The 20,131-nt window shown below is 40.8% G+C and overlaps 1 protein-coding gene across 1 annotated transcript in view; it reads right to left on the reverse strand.

The window, feature by feature from the left end:
• Nucleotides 1–19,765, reverse strand: part of PTCHD3 (patched domain containing 3) — a 29,064-nt gene extending 9,299 nt beyond the window's left edge. Inside the window, exons 1-3 of the mRNA XM_077271826.1 lie at nt 18,992–19,765; nt 17,023–17,144; nt 16,245–16,390 (exon numbers count right to left, since the gene is read on the reverse strand). Of these exons, the coding sequence (XP_077127941.1) occupies nt 16,245–16,390; nt 17,023–17,144; nt 18,992–19,735 (1,012 nt within the window). The 5' untranslated portion in view covers nt 19,736–19,765. The remainder of the gene's footprint in view (nt 1–16,244; nt 16,391–17,022; nt 17,145–18,991) is intronic.
• Nucleotides 19,766–20,131: the final 366 nt, after the last annotated feature.

Consider the following 20,131-nt stretch of genomic DNA (forward strand, 5'->3'; position numbering starts at 1 on the left):
ACCATTCAGGTGTTTCACAGCAGCAGAAGCAACATGGAAGTAAAAAATGAACATTTAACTTTTTAGTCACAAAAATGATCTTTTAGCAACAATTTTTTTATTTTCCCAAGGGTAAAAGGAGAAACTGGACAACGTACGTTGTTGTCCAATTTGTCCTGAGTACGCTGATACCTCATATGTGGGGGTAAACCACTGTTTGGGCGCACGACAGGGCTCGGAAGGAAAGGAGCGCCATTTAACTTTTTGAATGAAAAATTGGCTCCAATCTTTAGCGGACACCATGTCGCGTTTGGAGAGCCCCCGTGTGCCTAAACATTGGAGCTCCCCCACAAGTGACCCCATTTTGGAAACTAGACCCCCCAAGGAACTTATCTAGAAGCATAGTGAGCACTTTAAACCCCCAGGTGCTTCACAAATTGATCCGTAAAAACGAAAAATTACTTTTTTTTCACAAAAAAATTATTTTAGCCTCAATTTTTTCATTTTCACATGGGCAACAGTATAAAATGGAGCCTAAAATTTGTTGGGCAATTTCTCCTGAGTACGCCGATGCCTCATATGTGGGGGTAAACCACTGTTTGGATGCACGGCAAGGCTCGGAAGGGAAGGAGCGCCATTTGACTTTTTGAATGGAAAATTAGCTCCAATCGTTAGCGGACACCATGTCGCGTTTGGAGAGCCCCTGTGTGCCTAAACATTGGAGCTCCCCCACTAGTGACCCCATTTTGGAAACTAGACCTCCCAAGGAACTAATCTAGATGTGTGGTGAGCACTTTGAACCCCCTAGTGCTTCACAGAAGTTTATACCGCAGAGCCGTGAAAATAAAAAATAATTTTTCCTTCCTCAAAAATGATTTTTAGCCCAGAATTTTTTATTTTCCCAAGGGTAACAGGAGAAATTGGACCCCAAATGTTGTTGTCCAGTTTGTCCTGAGTACTATGATACCCCATATGTGGGGGTAAACCACTGTTTGGGTGCACGACAGGGCTCGGAAGGGAAGGCACGCCATTTGGCTTTTTGAATGGAAAATTAGCTCCAATCATTAGCGGACACCATGTCGCGTTTGGAGAGCCCCTGTGTGCCTAAACATTGGAGCTCCCACACAAGTGACCCCATTTTGGAAACTAGACCTCCCAAGGAACTAATCTAGATGTGTGGTGAGCACTTTGAACCCCCAAGTGCTTCGCAGAAGTTTATAACGCAGAGCCGTGAAAATAAAAAATAATTTTTCTTTTCTCAAAAATGATTTTTTAGCCCACAATTTTTTATTTTCCCAAGGGTAACAGGAGAAATTGGACCCCAAAAGTTGTTGTCCAGTTTCTTCTGAGTACGCTGATACCCCATATGTGGGGGTAAACCACTGTTTGGGCACATGCCGGGGCTCGGAAGGGAAGTAATGACGTTTTGGAATGCAGACTTTGATGGAATGGTCTGCGGGCATCATGTTACGTTTGCAGAGCCGCTGATATGCCTAAACAATAGAAACCCCCCACAAGTGACCCCATTTTGGAAACTAGACCCCCAAGGAACTTATCTAGATGTGTGGTGAGCTCGTTCAACCCCCAAGTGCTTCACAGAAGTTTACAACGCAGAGCCGTGAAAATAAAAAATCATTTTTCTTTCCTCAAAAAAGATGTTTTAGCAAGCAATTTTTTATTTTCTCAAGGGTAACAGGAGAAATTGGACCCCTATATTTGTTGCCCAGTTTGTTGTGAGTATGCTGATACCCCATATGTGGGGGTAAACCACTGTTTGGGCACACGTCAGGGCTCGGAAGGGAAGTAGTGACATTTGAAATGCAGACTTTGATGGAATGGTCTGCGGGCGTCACATTGCATTTGCAGAGCCCCTGATGTGCCTAAACAGTAGAAACACCCCACAAGTGACTCCATTTTGGAAACTAGACCCCCCAAGGAACTTATCTAGATGTGTGATGAGCATGTTCAACTCCCAAGTGCTTCACAGAAGTATACAACGCAGAGCCATGAAAATAAAAAATCATTTTTCTTTCCTCAAAAAAGATGTTTTAGCAAGCAATTTTTTATTTTCACAAGGGTAACAGGAGAAATTGGGCCCCAATGTTTGTTGCCCAGTTTGTTGTGAGTACAGTGATACCCCATATGTGGGGGTAAACCACTGTTTGGGCGCACGTCAGGGCTCGGAAGGGAAGTAGTGACATTTGAAATGCAGACTTTGATGGAATGGTCTGCGGGCGTCGCATTGCATTTGCAGAGCCCCTGATGTGCCTAAACAGTAGAAACACCCCACAAATGACCCCATTTTGGAAACTAGACCCCCGAAGGAACTTATCTAGATGTGTGGTGAGCACTTTCAATCTCCAAGTGCTTCACAGAAGTTTATAACGCAGAGCCGTGAAAATAAAAAATAATTGTTCTTTCCTCAAAAATTATGTCTTAGCAAGTAATTTTTTATTTTTGCAAGGGTAACAGGAGAAATTGGACCACAACAGTTGTTGCCTAGTTTGTCCTGAGTACGCTGGTACCCCAAATGTGGGGGTAAACCACTGTTTGGGCGCACGTCGGGGCTTGGAAGGGAGGGAGCACCATTTGACTTTTTGAATGCAAGATTGGCTGGAATCAATGGTGGCGCCATGTTGCGTTTGGAGACCCCTGATGTGCCTAAACAGTGGAAACCCCTCAATTCTAACTTCAACACTAACCCCAACACACCCCTAACCCTAATCCCAACTGTAGCCATAACCCTAATCCCAACCCTAACCCCAACACACCCCTAACCACAACCCTAACCCCAACACACCCGTAACCCTAATTCCAACCCTAACCCTAATCCTAACCCTAATCCCAACCCTAACCCTAATCCCAACCCTAACCACAACTGTAACCCCAACACACCCCTAACCCTATCCGTAACCCTAACCACAAGCCTAATCTTAACCCTATTTCCAACCCTAGCCCTAATTCCAACCCTAACTAATTCCAACCCTAACCCTAAGGGTATGTGCCCACGTTGCGGATTCGTGTGAGATTTTTCCGCACGATTTTTGAAAAATCTGCAGGTAAAAGGCACTGCGTTTTACCTGCGGATTTACAGCAGATTTCCAGTGTTTTTTTGTGCGGATTTCACCTGCGGATTCCTATTGAGCAACAGGTGTAAAACGCTGCGGAATCCGCACAAAGAATTGACATGCTGCGGAAAATACAACGCAGCGTTTCTGCACGGAATTTTCCGCACCATGGGCACAGCGGATTTGGTTTTCCATAGGTGTACATGGTACTGTAAACCTGATGGAAAACTGCTACGAATTCGCAGCGGATTGGCAGCCAAATCCGCACATGCCATAACCCTAACCCTAACCCTAACCCTACCTGTAACCCTACCCCTAACCCTAACCCTACCCGTAACCCTAACCCTACCCCTAGTTCTAACCCTAGTTCTAACCCTAACCCAAGTGAAAAAAGAAAAAAAAATATTTTCTTTATTTTATTATTGTCCCTACCTATGGGGGTGATAAATGGGGGGATTATTTATTATTTTTTTATTTTGATCGCTGTGATAGAACCTACCACAGCGATCAAAATGTATTTGTAATGAATCTGCCGGCCGGCAGATTCGGCGGGCACACTGAGCATGCGCCCGCCATTTTGGAAGATGGCGGCGCCCATGGAGAAGACGGACCGACACCGGGAGCCTCGGTAAGTATAAGGGGGGAGATCGGGGCACGGGGGGGGGGGCATCGGAGCACGGGGGGTGACATAGGAGCAGGGGGGAGCAGGCAGGAGGACGGGGGAGTGGAGCACAGGACGGAGGGGACCGGACCCCATAACGGAGGACTGGGGGGGCGATCGGTGGGGTGGGGGGGGTCACTTCAGGTTTTCCAGCCATGGCTGATGATATTGCAGCATCGGCCATGGCTGGATTGTAATATTTCACAAGTTTTTTAGGTGAAATATTACAAATCGCTCTGATTGGCAGTTTCACTTTCAACAGCGCCAATCAGAGCGATCGTAGCCACGGGGGGGTGAAGCCCCCCCCCCTGGGCTGAAGTACCACTCCCCCTGTCTCTGCAGATTGGGTAAAATAGGAGTTACCCCTTTCACCCGATCTGCAGGGACGCGATCAATCCATGACGCCACATAGGCGTCATGGGTCGGATTGGCACGGGTTTTCATGACGCCTACGTGGCGTCATGGGTCGGGAAGGGGTTAACCTGTGACATACGTGACTGGGCAATATACTACGTAGCTGGGCAATATACTACGTGGCTCCGTGCTTTATACTACGTCGCTGTGCAATATACTACGTGGCTCTGTGCTGTATACTACGTGGCTGGGCAATATACTACGTCACTGGGCAATATACTACATGGCTGGGCAATATACTACGCGGCTCTGTGCTGTATACTACGTGGCTGGGCAATATACTACGTGGCTGGGCAATATACTACGTGACTGGGCAATATACTACGTGACTGGGCAATATACTATGTGGCTGGGCAATATACTACGTGACTGGGCAATATACTACGTGGCCTGTGTTATATACTACGTCGCACTACATGCATATTCTAGAATATCCGATGCGTTAGAATCGGGCCATCATCTAGTGTATGTATATGTACCTATGAACAGTGCTCATATGTATCTGTGGGACACAAAGATAATCACAGTACACTATATATATATGTATGTGTGTGTATTAGAACCTGAGTGTACAGAAGTTATCTGTGTGTCTATAATTATATATATACAGTATACTGTATATGCTACATATAATGCTCACATACACACAGTCATGGCCAAAAGTGTTTTCATGTATCGATGTGTACTTTGGTTATCTATGCATGTATGTACAATATATATATATATATATATATATATATATATATATATATTAGTATCTGAGACACAGTGGGTAGTAAGTGTAAAGGTAAATATCACTTAAAGGGAACATGTCAGCAGTTTTGGCCACTATAAGATACGGCCACCACCTTTCAGGGCTTATCTACAGAATTCTGTAATTATGTAGATAAGCCCCCGATCCAATCTGAAAGATAAGAAAAATAAGTTTTATTATACTCCCCTGGGGGGCAGTCAGGTCCGATGGGTGTCGCAGCTCAGGGTCCGGGGCCTCCCATCTTCTTGCGATGCCTTCCTCCTGTTGCTTCATGGCTCCCCGGAATCGCGCTCCTGCACAGGCGTACTTATCTGTCCTGTTGAGGGCAGAGCAAAGTCATGCAGTGCACAGGCGCTGTGCCTCTCTGACCTTTCCTGGCATCTGCGCACTGCAGTACTATGCACAGATAAGTACGACTGTGCAGGAGTGCAATGCCGGGGAGCCATGATGCAAGCAGCACGGCGGCGATCATAAGAAGATGGGAGGCGCCGGACCCGGAGCTGTGACACTCATCAGACCGGACCGCTCCCGGGTGAGTATAATAAAACTTATTTTTCTTCTCTTACAGGTCGGATCGGAGGCTTATATACAGCATTATAGAATGCTGTAGATGAGCACTGAAAGGTGGTGGCTGTATCTTATATCTGCCAAACCTGGTGACAGGTTCCCTTTAGCGGGGCATTCCTGGGGCCAGACAAGTCGCAGCTGCATTGGGCCCAGAAGTGGAGTGCGGCCACTAACACCAGCGAATATTTCAGCTCGATCTGCATCCTTGGACGCACATTCAGCTGAAATATATTGCAGCACCGGTGATCCGCCAGTTCCGCTGCAGTACACGCCGCTGACCAATTTGCATCCAGCAGCTGACATCGGTGTGTCCATGACTGGGGGGCATATGGCAGTGACGACAAGTCAGCTGGCGGCTCTTGCGCCGGTTGCAGAAGAGGACGCCGTGTGGCATGGGAGCGGAGAAAGGTGAGTAGAATCGAGTTTTTTTCCATGTGTTGCAGAAGAACAAGACAAATTCAGAAAGGAGCATGTAGCGCTATGCCTGACATGGTGTCCGCTCCTCCCTCTATGCAGGGACACCAGCTTACTCACCGGCCCATGGCACTGTCTCCAGCATGCTCCTGCCTTCTACCTCCACTATGCATGCTGCACTGTGTCCCGATGGGGTGCCTAGGGTGCATCTGTGCGCACTCCCCTGTTCTAAAAGGGGCAGCACATACACATGGTAAATGCTCAGCTGGGAGGCATTTAGTTAAATGTGTGTTCACTTGCAACGTGTCTCCCAGCCAAAAGCGTGGAGACATCTTGTATAAAAAGCACCCTCCTCAGTAGGGAGGCGCCTGAGCAATCCCTATAGTTACAGTATGTTAGGTAGTTGGTGTGTATGCAACTGTATGTTGCCAGGTCCCCCATCCCTAGTCTGATATAGTATCCCATATCCCATACCCTGTTTACTGCTATTAGTGCTCGCTTCCTGTGACTGCTTCGGCGGTGACCGTATCCTGAAATCGCATCTGCGGTATCGGTACCCTCCTGTCCCTTATTACGTAACATCCTATTTATGTATGGTGCCGTCCTTTATTATATAGCATCTAGTGATGAGCGAATATACTCGTTACTCGAGATTTCTCGAGCATGCTCGGGGGTCCTCCGAGTATTTTTTAGTGCTCGGAGATTTAGTTTTCTTCGCCGCAGCTGAATGTTTTACATCTGTTAGCCAGGCTAAGTACATGTGGGGGTTGCCTGGTTGCTAGGGAATCCCCACATGTACTTATGCTGGCTAACAGATGTAAATCATTCAGCTGCGGCAAGAAAAAGTAAATCTCCGAGCATTAAAAAATACTCGGAGGACCCCCAAGCATGCTTGAGAAATCTCGAGTAACGAGTATATTCGCTCATCACTAACAGCGTCCTGTTATGTGGAGCGCCGTCCATTATTACCCAGTATCATCTCTTGCCATCTACAGCACCGTCCCTTACATTGAGTATTCTCATTATTTTTGTTATTCACAGCGTCTTCTCTTTATTGCATGGTGTCCTCTCCTGTAAAATGTAAAATGACTGCTGAGGGAGCAGCATCTGACCAGAAGACCAGTCCATCAGCCGCATCCATCACAAAAGAAGCTTTCCCATGCTCCATCAGCCATCATTTCAGTTTATATCTAACAGGAGTGGATGATATGTAATAAAGAACAGGGAGGTATAAATAACAAAAATAATGAGAATCTGATATGTAAGGGACGGTGCTGTACATAACAAGAGGGAACTATATGATACAGGACGGTGTTATACATAAAGAGAGAGCACTGTGTAATAAGGGTTGCAATATATATGAGAGGAGACTGTAAAAAAAATATGTATATCTGTAGCTTGGTCACGATGAAAGGAGGGGGCCCAGATACATTTCTTGCACAGGGGCCCTAAGCTGTCTGTGTCCGCCCCTGGATAGACAGATAGATAGATAGATAGATAGATAGATAGATAGATAGATATGTGATAGATAGATAGATAGATAGATAGATAGATAGATAGATAGATAGATAGATAGATAGATAGATAGATAGAGTGGGGCAAAAAAGTATTTAGTCAGTCAGCAATAGTGCAAGTTCCACCACTTAAAAAGATGAGAGGCGTCTGTAATTTACATCATAGATAGACCTCAACTATTGGAGACAAACGGAGTAAAAAAAATCCAGAAAATCACATTGTCTGTTTTTTTAACATTTAATTTGCATATTATGGTGGAAAATAAGTATTTGGTCAGAAACAAAATTTAATCTCAATACTTTGTAAAATATCCTTTGTTGGCAATGACAGAGGTCAAACGTTTTCTGTAAGTCTTCACAAGGTTGCCACACACTGTTGTTGGTATGTTGGCCCATTCCTCCATGCAGATCTCCTCTAGAGCAGTGATGTTTTTGGCTTTTCACTTGGTAACACGGACTTTCAACTCCCTCCAAAGGTTTTCTATAAGGTTGAGATCTGGAGACTGGCTAGGCCACTCCAGGACCTTGAAATGCTTCTTACGAAGCCACTCCTTCGTTGCCCTGGCGGTGTGCTTTGGATCATTGTCATGTTGAAAGACCCAGCCACGTTTCATCTTCAATGCCCTTGCTGATGGAAGGAGGTTTGCACTCAAAATCTCACGATACATGGCCCCATTCATTCTTTCATGTACCCGGATCAGTCGTCCTGGCCCCTTTGCAGAGAAACAGCCCCAAAGCATGATGTTTCCACCACCATGCTTTACAGTAGGTATGGTGTTTGATGGATGCAACTCAGTATTCTTTTTCCTCCAAACACGACAAGTTGTGTTTCTACCAAACAGTTCCAGTTTGGTTTCATCAGACCATAGGACATTCTCCCAAAACTCCTCTGGATCATCCAAATGCTCTCTAGCAAACTTCAGACGGGCCCGGACATGTACTGGCTTAAGCAGTGGGACACGTCTGGCACTACAGGATCTGAGTCCATGGTGGCGTAGTGTGTTACTTATGGTAGGCCTTGTTACATTGGTCCCAGCTCTCTACAGTTCATTCACTAGGTCCCCCCGCATGGTTCTGGGATTTTTGCTCACTGTTCTTGTGATCATTCTGACCCCACGGGGTGGGATTTTGCGTGGAGCCCCAGATCGAGGGAGATTATCAGTGGTCTTGTATGTCTTCCATTTTCTTATTATTGCTCCCACTGTTGATTTCTTCACTCCAAGCTGGTTGGCTATTGCAGATTCAGTCTTCCCAGCCTGGTGCAGGGCTACAATTTTGTTTCTGGTGTCCTTTGACAGCTCTTTGGTCTTCACCATAGTGGAGTTTGGAGTCAGACTGTTTGAGGGTGTGCACAGGTGTCTTTTTATACTGATAACAAGTTTAAACAGGTGCCATTACTACAGGTAATGAGTGGAGGAAAGAGGAGACTCTTAAAGAAGAAGTTACAGGTCTGTGAGAGCCAGAAATCTTGATTGTTTGTTTCTGACCAAATACTTATTTTCCACCATAATATGCAAATTAAATGTTAAAAAAACAGACAATGTGATTTTCTGGATTTTTTTTACTCAGTTTGGCTCCCATAGTTGAGGTCTACCTATGATGTAAATTACAGACGCCTCTCATCTTTTTAAGTGGTGGAACTTGCACTATTGCTGACTGACTAAATACTTTTTTGCCCCACTGTAGATACATAGATAGATAGATATGGTTCAAAATCGGAACAGCAGTAGTGCAGCGTCTTCCCAACCACTGTTGAAATGGTCTTTGGTAATAGATGAAAAAAAGAAAGACAGCAAAAAAAATAGAAAAAAGAGGGCTTTCATGCCTGAACGGCGTGGCGATGTTTCAGATATCTTTATCCTTTTTCAAGCAGTGTTTGTACAGACAAGGTGGGTATATATAGAAAACATTCATTGTATACAATTAAACATATTAAGTTATTTTGGACATCAGATCAGCAATAGTCATCTGACCAAAAAGGTGCAACAGTGCCACTGTGATAAATCTGTACCATATACATTATATAATAAAGTGCCATATAGTGCACAGTGGTGAATTTTAAAATATATTAATAAGCAATTTAATATCCTCAGGTGTCCCATGTTTGTGAAAATAGAAAAAACGCGCACTTACAGAGATAATACAACAGGTGCTGGAGACTCCGGCGTCCTCCTGTTGTAACTGCACATGTCTATGGCAGCTGCAGTCCGGACCTAGAGCATTATGGTCCGCACCTGTGCACTAGTACCTTGAAGTCACAAGTGCCATCTTGGAAAAGGTATATGGCCATACAGACTTCAGACAGGCAGAGAAAAAAATAATAATTTTTGACAGCTTGTATCTGCGCAGCATTATAATATAGGCAATAGCAATATGTAGGAGAGAGTGCATAGTATAACAAACTAAAAGAATGGTTGAGTTTTTTTGTCACTTATTAAAGGACAAATATCGCTATAAAGCCATGAATGGAGGGTAACACTCATTTTTTTCATAGTATTGAAAACCCCCCTGTGATAGACGCATTCATATCTGCTGTTAATGATGATATAAAAATGTTTAAAGGTAAATGTACAAAAAACTTTATGCACCCCAACATGTCTAAAAATGAAATGGAGGCTCTACATGAACTGGCACATGATGAAAATATAATCATCAAGAGTGCCGATAAAGGTGGTGCAGTAGTTATAATGAATAAGGGGGCCTATCTTCAGGAAATCCGGGGGCAGTTGGCTGACCCGGAGGTGTACGAGAGACTTTCTCATGATCCAAAATTTGATATTGCAAGGGACATTAAGATTATTCTAGATAATGCCCTTGAACTATGTATTATTGACCTGGATTTACATGAATATTTGACCGTTGGGTGTCCAATCACCCCAGTTATATATACTTTGCCAAAGATACATAAGTCTCTCGTGCATCCTCCGGGTCGGCTCATTGTCTCTGGATGTGACTCCATTTTATCACATATTGGAGTTTTTCTTGATAGGATCCTGAACCCCATTGCCAGTCATGCGGAGTCCTTCGTTAAAGACACCACCGATTTTCTTGAAAAAATAGGTGGAATAGAAATAGTTGGAGATGTTATTTTAGCATCATTTGATGTAACATCACTATACACATCTATTCAACATAACAAAGGATTGAATGCTGTCAATAAAAAATTGCGGGCCACAGAATACTCTGAGGAAGCGAGAAACTTTATAGTACAACTGTTAGAACTGGTATTAACCAGAAATTATTTTTTGTTTGGTGACACTTTTTATTTACAGTTGAGAGGAGTGGCCATGGGTGCCAACATGGCACCCGCGTACGCAAATATTGTTATGAGTGTTTTGGAGGAGGATGTCATCTATGTGTCCCACCACTACTGCTATGTAGCGGCGTGGTGGAGATACATAGATGACATCTTCCTAATCTGGACTGGTTCAGAGGATTCATTGGTGGAATTCCATGACTATTTAAACACAATAGACGACACTATTAAATTTACCCTGGTGCATTCGAACAATGAAATCCAACTTTTGGATGTCAATGTCAAAATTAAAAACAATCGACTTATCACCCAGTTATATACAAAGGTGACTGATAAAAATGACCTATTGCTCTTCAGTAGCCAACACCCAAGAAAAACTAAAGAATCCATCCCTTTTAGCCAACTAATTAGAACCAAGAGAATTGAGAGTGAAAAAGACTCGTTGGAAAAATCTATGGAGGGGACTCTTAGAAAATTTGTAGATAGGGGGTACCCAAAAAATTTATTGGAAGCACAAAAAAATAAAGCTGACTCTATTAAAAGGGAAGACCTTTTTCAGAAAAAATTTAAAAAGAAGGTTTCTGACCGTATACCATTGGTGACAGCCTTTTGTGAGGAAAGTAGTGGGATTTCAAATATCATACTGAAACACTGGAGTATGTTACATAAATGTTTACCACATGTACCAGAATTTTCAAAACCACCCTTGTTCTCGTACAGGCGAAACCGTACGATTGCCTCTAATTTAATAAAATCAGACATTGGCTCTTGTAAAAAAATCCAATCAAACCACACTTACTGGACAAAATAGAAGAGGTTGTTTCCCATGTCTTTCATGTGTTAATTGTACATTAATGTTAAAAGGATCCAGTTTTGTTCATCCTGTGACTCAGAAAAAATATGAGATACAACATTTTTTGACATGTGATTCAGAATTTGTAGTTTACCTGTTGCAATGTCCTTGTTCCTTATGGTATGTCGGTGAGACAACATGTGATTTTAAAACACGGATCAATCAACACCGACATACCATAAGGAAAAAATGTATGGATCTACCAGTATCCAAACATTTTGTTGAAAAATCGCATACAGAAAAACAACTGCGTTTTCACATCATAGATATAATTCCTGTACAGAGGAGAGGGGGTGATCGTGTTCGATTACTCAAAAAAAGAGAATTGGAGTGGATCATGAAATTAAATGGTCTTAATGTAGACTTCAAGATTAATCAGATTTTATAAAAGAATAGTGATAAATTCAGCTATATCCTCATTGCTATGACAATCTTCCTGTAAAATTTTACATGGATTTTAACTTCTTTTTCTTTTTTTCTTCTCTTTTCAGATGTCCCAGTTTGTGAAATTAATATTTTTTTGCAATTTATGATGTTGATTAATAGTACTTGATACACTGTGTGAAGAGATGCATTAAATAATATTTGAGATTACACTCATCGTTCGTTGTCTATTATATTTAAAAAACCGTGGCTGTATACAATTGGTTATTTGGTGTGTATGCAGGATGTGATTGACATATGGGGGGATTTCCGCCTCCTATGTGTCCCTCTTTCCCTGTTTTGGTTTCTGACCCCTCATTTACCTATGGGGAGTTTTTGGGACTCTAACACACCATACATAGAGCTTATGCCTGAACCAATTATGCCCAGTATAAATACTATGAAATAAATGAGTGTTACCCTCCATTCATGGCTTTATAGCGATATTTGTCCTTTAATAAGTGACAAAAAAAACTCAACCATTCTTTTAGTTTGTTATACTACACTGTGTTCCAAATTATTATGCAAATTGGATTTAAGTGTTGTAAAGATTTAATTGTTTTGTTTTTCAAGTAAACTCATGGATGGTATTGTGTCTCAGGGCTCAATGGATCACTGAAATCAATCTGAAACACATGTAATAATTAGTTTTCCAGGTGATTCTAATTAAAGGAAAAATACTTAAAAATGATGTTCCACATTATTAAGCATGTCACAGGTTTCAAGCAATATGGGAAATAAAAAGGATCTCTCTGCTGCTGAAAAGCGTTAAATAGTGCAATGCCTTGGTCAAGGGATGAAAACAATCAATATTTCCCAAAAACGTAAGCGTGATCATCATACTGTGAAGAGATTTGTGGCTGAATCTGAGCACAGACGTGTTCGTGCTGATAAATGCAGAATGAGGAAGGTTTCTGCCAGGCAAGTTCATCGGATTAAGAGAGCAGCTGTTAAAAAGCCATTGCAAACCAGCAAACAGATATTTGAAGCTGCTGGTGCCTCTGGAGTCCCTGGAACATCTAGGTGTAGGATCCTTCAAAGGCTTGCTGTGGTGCATAAACCTACTATTCGGCCACCCCTAAACAGTGTTCACAAGCAGAAACAGTTGCAGTGGGCCCAGACATACATGAAGACTAATTTTCAAACAGTCTTGCTTACTGATGAGTGTCGAGCAACTGTGGATGGTCCAGATGGATGGAGTAGTGGATGGTTGGTGGATGGCCACCATGTCCCAACAAGGCTGCGACGTCAGCAAGGAGGTGGAGGAGTCATGTTTTGGGCTGGAATCATGAGGATACAGCTGGTAGGGCCCTTTAAGGTTCCTGAAGGTATGAAAATGACCTCTGCAAAGTATATAGAGTTTCTGACTGACAACTTTCTTCCATGGTATAAAAAGGAGAAACGTGCCTTCAGGAGCAAAATCATCTTCATGCATGACAACGCAGCATCTGATGCTGCAAAGAAAACCTCTGAGTCATTGGATGCTATGGACATAAAAGGAGATAAACTCATGGTGTGGCCACCATCTTCCCCTGACCTCAACCCTATAGAGAACCTTTGGAGTATCATCAAGCAAAAGATCTATGAGGGTGGGAGGCAGTTCACACCAAAACAGCAGCTCTGGGAGGCAATTCTGACTTCACGCAAAGAAATACAAGCAGAAACTCTCCAAAAACTTACAAGTTCAATGGATGCAAGAATTGTGAAGGTGATATCAAAGAAGGGGTCCTATGTTAACATGTAACTTGGCCTGTTAGGATATTTTGGAGTTAAATAGCTTTTTAGTTCTGTGAATGTGACCTCCTAATGCCACAAATTCCACAAATGAGCATTTTCAGTTCTTTAAAACATATCAAATGTTTAGAAATTATACTGTGCATAATAATTTGGAACAGTGCATTTTTAGTTTTTATTCATTTTGGAGATTATACTGTTATCATTGGGAGGTTTCTCCAATAAAATTCGATGTATATTCTAACGGGTAATGACTTTTATTAGACTGACTGTCATTTGCCCCGACCTTTTAGGAAAATCGGAGAAAAATGTAATTTGCATAATAATTTGGAACATAGTGTATGCACTCTCTCCTACATATTGCTATTGCCTATATTATAATGCTGCGCAGATACAAGCTGTCAACATTTTTTTTTTTTTCTCTGCCTGTCTGAAGTCTGTATGGCCATATACCTTTTCCAAGATGGCGCTTATGACTTCAAAGTACTAGTGCACAGGTGCGGACCATAATGCTCTAGGTCCGGACTGCAGCTGCCATAGACATGTGCAGTTACAACAGGAGGACGCCGGAGTCTCCAACACCTGTTGTATTATCTCTGTAAGTGCGCGTTTTTTCTATTTTCACAAACATGGGACACCTGAGGATATTAAATTGCTTATTAATATATTTTTAAAGTTCACCACTGTGCACTATATGGCACTTTATTATATATAATGTATATGGTATAGATTTATCACAGTGGCACTGTTGCACCTTTTTGGTCAGATGACTATTGCTGATCTGATGTCCAAAATAACTTAATATGTTTAATTGTATACAATGAATGTTTTCTATATATACCCACCTTGTCTGTACAAACACTGCTTGAAAAAGGATAAAGATATCCGAAACGTCGCCACGCCGTACAGGCATTAAAGCCCTCTTTTTTCTATTTTTTTGTGCTGTCTTTCTTTTTTTCATATAGATAGATAGATAGATAGATAGATAGATAGATAGATAGATAGATAGATAGATAGATAGATAGAAAAAGCGAGAGAGCAAGATAGATAGTGGATAGATAGTTTATAGATATACAGATAGAAAGTGAATAGATATATTGTAGATAAATATTGGTTGGATATTTTCTTGTTTTATATTTACCACTGGCACTTGTGGCGACGACAGACGGCGAGGAACCTTCTTCCTCTTGTGTCCTCCGTGAGCCACAACCTATTGTGTATGTACATGAAGAAAAAAAATTACATTTCTTGGATCAATAAATTTATGCTTGCTAAACTAAAAATGTCTTCCATGTACCTTTGTGGGTTTTGCCTGTTTTTTTGGGGGAGGCCTAGCAGCCTCGGGCTCCGAAGACTCCTATTTGCAATAAAAACATGATTAGACGCGCTCAAAACACTGGATTTTCACACAAATTTTAGTGTTTTTTTAAAGTGCAAGCCTACCGACTGAGAAGAAAAAACCGCAGACACGCTGCTGCTGCTGCTGCTTCCCTCACTATCCGACATCTGCAACAAAGCAATACATTTGTAGTACACACACATACGTTGGACAATACAGACTCCCATGATGTATACAGAGAGATATATATATCTATATATATATAGATATATATATAGATATAGATATATACAAATGTACTTACATTTCCTGTGATCTCTTGCAAGACACTTTCTCACATGCAGCAGGCCTCAGGATGTGTGCTTGGGACATTAAAATGGTCGAAATCCTGTTTCCTGTCACATGACCACATGGACCTCCCTCAAACGCTATTAAAACGTATGGTTCTATTTGGAAATTTTTCAAGATTTGAGTCTGGCTGCGTTTGCCATAGCCATCAATGGCAGAATTAACGCTTCCGTTAGTATTGCGTTAGCTTGGCCGCACCCGAAAATGCTGCAAGCCGCGTTCCAAGGTCCGTCAGAAAAAAACGTTATGTGACTAACGCATGCCAATTTTGGCATGCGTCACGATGCGTCAGACAATGCAAGTCTATGGGCGCGTTAGTATGTGCGTTATATTGCGTTTTGAGTACTTAAAAACGTGTCCGTTAGACGGACTCACCTAGCGCAATGTGAACCTAGCCTTAGTCTTCAGTGAAGACTAAGTGACATCCTGGAACTGGATTCCTACATATTTTCTACTCATATCTTCTACGTTTTGGCAGAGATGTCTTTCCCGTGCTCGGATGATACCACCACAGCGATCTAACTTCTAATGGGTGAGCTGAAATAACTTTTTTCGTATTTAATAAAACTACTATTCTCTTTCTGCAGTTTGCTTGAAAACAACAAACTTTTCTTTATTCACCCTCCCTGCATCCAGCACTGAGTTTCCACCGCTGGTCCTTATGTCTGTCATTGGGGCAGAGCTGCTGAGCTCAGTTATTGGCTGCCATGCTATTGATGTGATGTGTCAGCACAATAGGCAATAACAGACACAGGGAGCAGCGATGGAGCCTTAAAACTAGACAGGGAAGGATCATTAAAGTGCAGGTTTCTTTTTGTATTTTTTTTAGAAAAAAACAAACTCAAGCTCAAAGGGAGTGGGATTATTCAAAACCAGAAACCCCTTTCAACAGTACTCTGTGTAGATATCTAGAAACTTACCAAGAATAAGGAATGGAGCATTCGCAACAGTAGCAACGAAGGGCACCCCACATAGTAACAAAAGGCCAAAACTAGATAGAACGGCCAATCCAGAAGAAATTACTCCAAATCCAGCCACCCAGAACTTGTTCCTCACACAATCAAATCTAGAGGGTAGTAAAAACAAAAAAAATAGTTACTTCTATAGTGAAAATAATGTCTATGGGGGTGTCTTAGTAGAAGAGGATGATATCATGTTGAATGGGACACTTTTTGAGTTTTAAAATGTTTCTAAATTTTTCCAACGCATTTCGGTGCTAGGCTTGTGCTTTTCTCAAGGTAAAATAAATAAATTATGGAGGTGTCTTGTCTCTTCCGTAGTGGCATATATTTGAGGAATGTATTGTCGGACGTGTTAAAAATGTCAACATGCCCTATCATTAGTTTTTTAGGAAGATAAGCTACATCCGAGGTGTTTGGCAGAATTTTTTTTTTATTCCTCAATTGAAAACACAAGCATGCTATACTCAGATGACCATGACTGCGTTCTCTATAGTCAGAGAGTAATAACCTGCTGCGAATGATGGTGCTCCGGAGCAATAGCTGTCTGTCACTGACAACTGACAGGAGAAATTGTGTGAGCATTGTCGAGAAATGGTTGGACCCAGTTTTCGATTTATGCGTACATTTTCAAGGAAGAGTAACAAGAGCATCACAATTTCTTCTATAAGATGCTTCAGTAATGCTATTTTATGAGATGTGAGTTAAAACATAAACACATTCCACTACATTATCTTACCTAATACAGGACACAACTGCAAAAAATATGGTGACAAAATACGTAATAGAAAACAATGGGATCACAGTTTTTGTTGTGCCGTCAAATTCTTGCTGACGTGATATTGCCGTGAAAAAAGATACCTGGAATATAAATAGTAGAAGTTATAACAATTTATATTTTAATGAGCAAAAAGACCAAAAATAAAAACCACCAACTAGTGTTGTGAAGGAGCAAGGCTTTATTCACATTGGCTTCAATCTATAGGGAGTTTTGGTTCCATTATTCTTTTTACAGAAAATTACATAATCAAGGAAAAAGTATAATAAACTGAATAAATTGCAGATCAAATGAGGCGAGAGTTTGGAAATAGTCAGTCGCAGGACGGATCTTCAATAATTATAAGTTCACATGTTCTATGTAATTTGATACAATTTTTTTGTGCTGCCTTTTTTTGCAATGGGAAAACCTGAGGGAGCAGAAAAAATAGACAAGTGACTAAACATGTGAATGAGATCTGTAAAAATTTAACTTATAGATATTAATTAGTAAATTTGAATGCAATTTAATTCTACTTGAATTTTGCAAAAAATCCACATTCGGCAAAATGTATTTACTCATAAAAGGCCATTAAAAGGGAAGAAAATACTGTGCTCACATTAAATTAACAGAGAATAATTTTTCAAATTTAATTTTCCAGGAAATAGTGAGAAAATAGGCGAATTTGAATTTTGCCTGCTCTGCTAATCTCTAGTACGGTAAATTACACATTTTCATTTAGAAATCTTACAAATTTATATTTTTTTTCCCTAAATCACATTGTGTCTCATTTGTCACTTTTTTGTTACTAATTTTGTCTTAAAGGGAAAAATTAATGCAGAATATTTTTTGGTTTTCCATCTAAAAGTATGACAAAAATGTAATAAAACTTTTTGTTTTCACCACAATTTATGGTGCAGCTTTATGTCATACCACAGCTAAAAAAAACTTTTACCATTAAAAGTTAATAACAAAAAAATGTGGATGATAACAATACAGCACAAATGAAATGATTAATGATTAAAAAACACGTTATAGATTCTAATAGCATATTTTACCATATGTGTTAAAACATTAAGAGCTCATGCTGCTTGTATTGGATTTATGATTTATGAATCGATATCATGGCATCTATGGAGATCTATGGGTTTATATTGGATCTTTGTTTCTGATTTCACAATGAACGCTTTTGAAACAAACGTAAAATGTTATATATTTTTACATCTAAATCATTATAAACTGAAAATCATAATATTTGTAAATGATTACCATAACCTGTAAATTACTTAACTCCCCGTAACCCTATTCTCCCCTTCCAGTCTATAATATATGGCCGTGATATTTCATGTTTTTAGATAAAAGAGTATAGTTTTGAGTAATTATTTATTATCAGCTGTCGGTGTGTGAATATATGGCTAGTGACTGAGATCTAATGTTTTTTTTTTTGGTATGAGAAGATGCCACTTTTCTCTTTCTCCAGAAATTCAGACCCCAAATTCAGACATAATACGTGCAGCCTATATCCAATTTTTTTTCCCAATTTTTTTTTAATTGCTATGTTAGGAAAATTATTTTTCGGAGGGTTACGGTTTACTAAGTTATAAAGAAATTGTGATTTTTGTGATATTTCCTCTATAAACATTGCTTCAAGAGGAAAATATGTAATAATATATAGTGTCACATAATATGCCTATGGGTCCATCAAACAAATTGGGTCTTTTTGCCACCATTTAGGGTGCAAGCAGCTGTTCTAAAATTGATATTAAAGCTACATATGCGTCATAGTGTTCACTACTAAATACCCATGGTTAAGGTTATATTACAGTTATATAGTAATTACTTATATTTCTGTATCATGAAATTACAATTGAAGAAAAAACTATGCTTATTAATGAATATTAAAGGGATTTTATACTTAGGAACATTTCAGAAATCATGATAAATTCCTTACCTTTATTTCAGTGAGTTGAAGACTATTCTTTGTGAAGAATTTGATAAATTCATTGATCCACTGCAGGCTTCTTTCTCTGTCGCTCTCGCTGTCTTCTCTCAGATAATATACCAATTTGATTGCTTTGGCTTTTTGCACAACATCATCTGAATTTAGCGTCACTCCGCCCAGGAATGTTCCCAGGAATATTTTACCTTGAAACATGGGGTAACTTATTGGTATTGTCTCTATCAGACTCACATTACCTTGTACTGCAGAGAGGAGAGGATTAATCGTCATACATGTTTTTCCCTGGATCTCTGCACATAGTTGCTGAAATGTGAGGTTTTCGTTAGCAGCGGGATCCAGCACTGCGAAGTTGTGCACCATCGCATCCAGCTTCATAAGCTCTTCAAAGGTCTGAACGTTTATGACATTATCAGATGTACTTACGGCTATGAACGAAACAAACAAACCTTCTGTATATAGTCGCTGCGGAGAAAACTGCCCGGAGTCATTGGTGGGAAAATGTGTCCTTACAAATTCTCTCTCACTCTTAGCCGGGCCACCGATTGGGGTGAACTGTTCTTCTATGTCATTCGCTTGTCTTTGGGGTAAAAAGTAAAAGCCTGCTCCCAAGCCAGCAGATAAAGCAAAAGGAATTAGTAGGAACCACCAGGGGTACCTTCCCACCAGCTTACCAAGCCAACTGAAGGCACGAGAGAGCGGCTTCTGAATACAGTCTGTGTGACACCTGGCCATCATCAATCCTCTAATATCTATAAAGAACGAAGAACGAATATGTTTCTACTGTTAATAGTGATTATATAGCACACCTCAGCGATGCCAGCAGCAGCAAATAATTGGATGGCAAATGCTTTCTATTGCCAATAACGAAGTTCCAACAAAAAAGGAAGTTTTCCATATCTGGTTTACACGGTAACTAATGCACAATTAACCTTTGCACGAGGAGATGTTTTCTTCGCAGTATGACAGCTTAAAGTCCAGTCATTAGTATTAATATTAATAAAACAGAAGTGAATTCACTGGGAAAGACTTGTCCAGGCCTCCTGCCAAATGAAATACATGACATGATAAGAACAATGAACTAGGGGCTGTATAGAGCTCATATTCTCACAGGGCACGTTGTGCCTTCTCCAC

The sequence above is a fragment of the Ranitomeya variabilis genome, chromosome 6, assembly GCF_051348905.1.
Source record: "Ranitomeya variabilis isolate aRanVar5 chromosome 6, aRanVar5.hap1, whole genome shotgun sequence".
NCBI classification, from domain to species: domain Eukaryota; kingdom Metazoa; phylum Chordata; class Amphibia; order Anura; family Dendrobatidae; genus Ranitomeya; species Ranitomeya variabilis.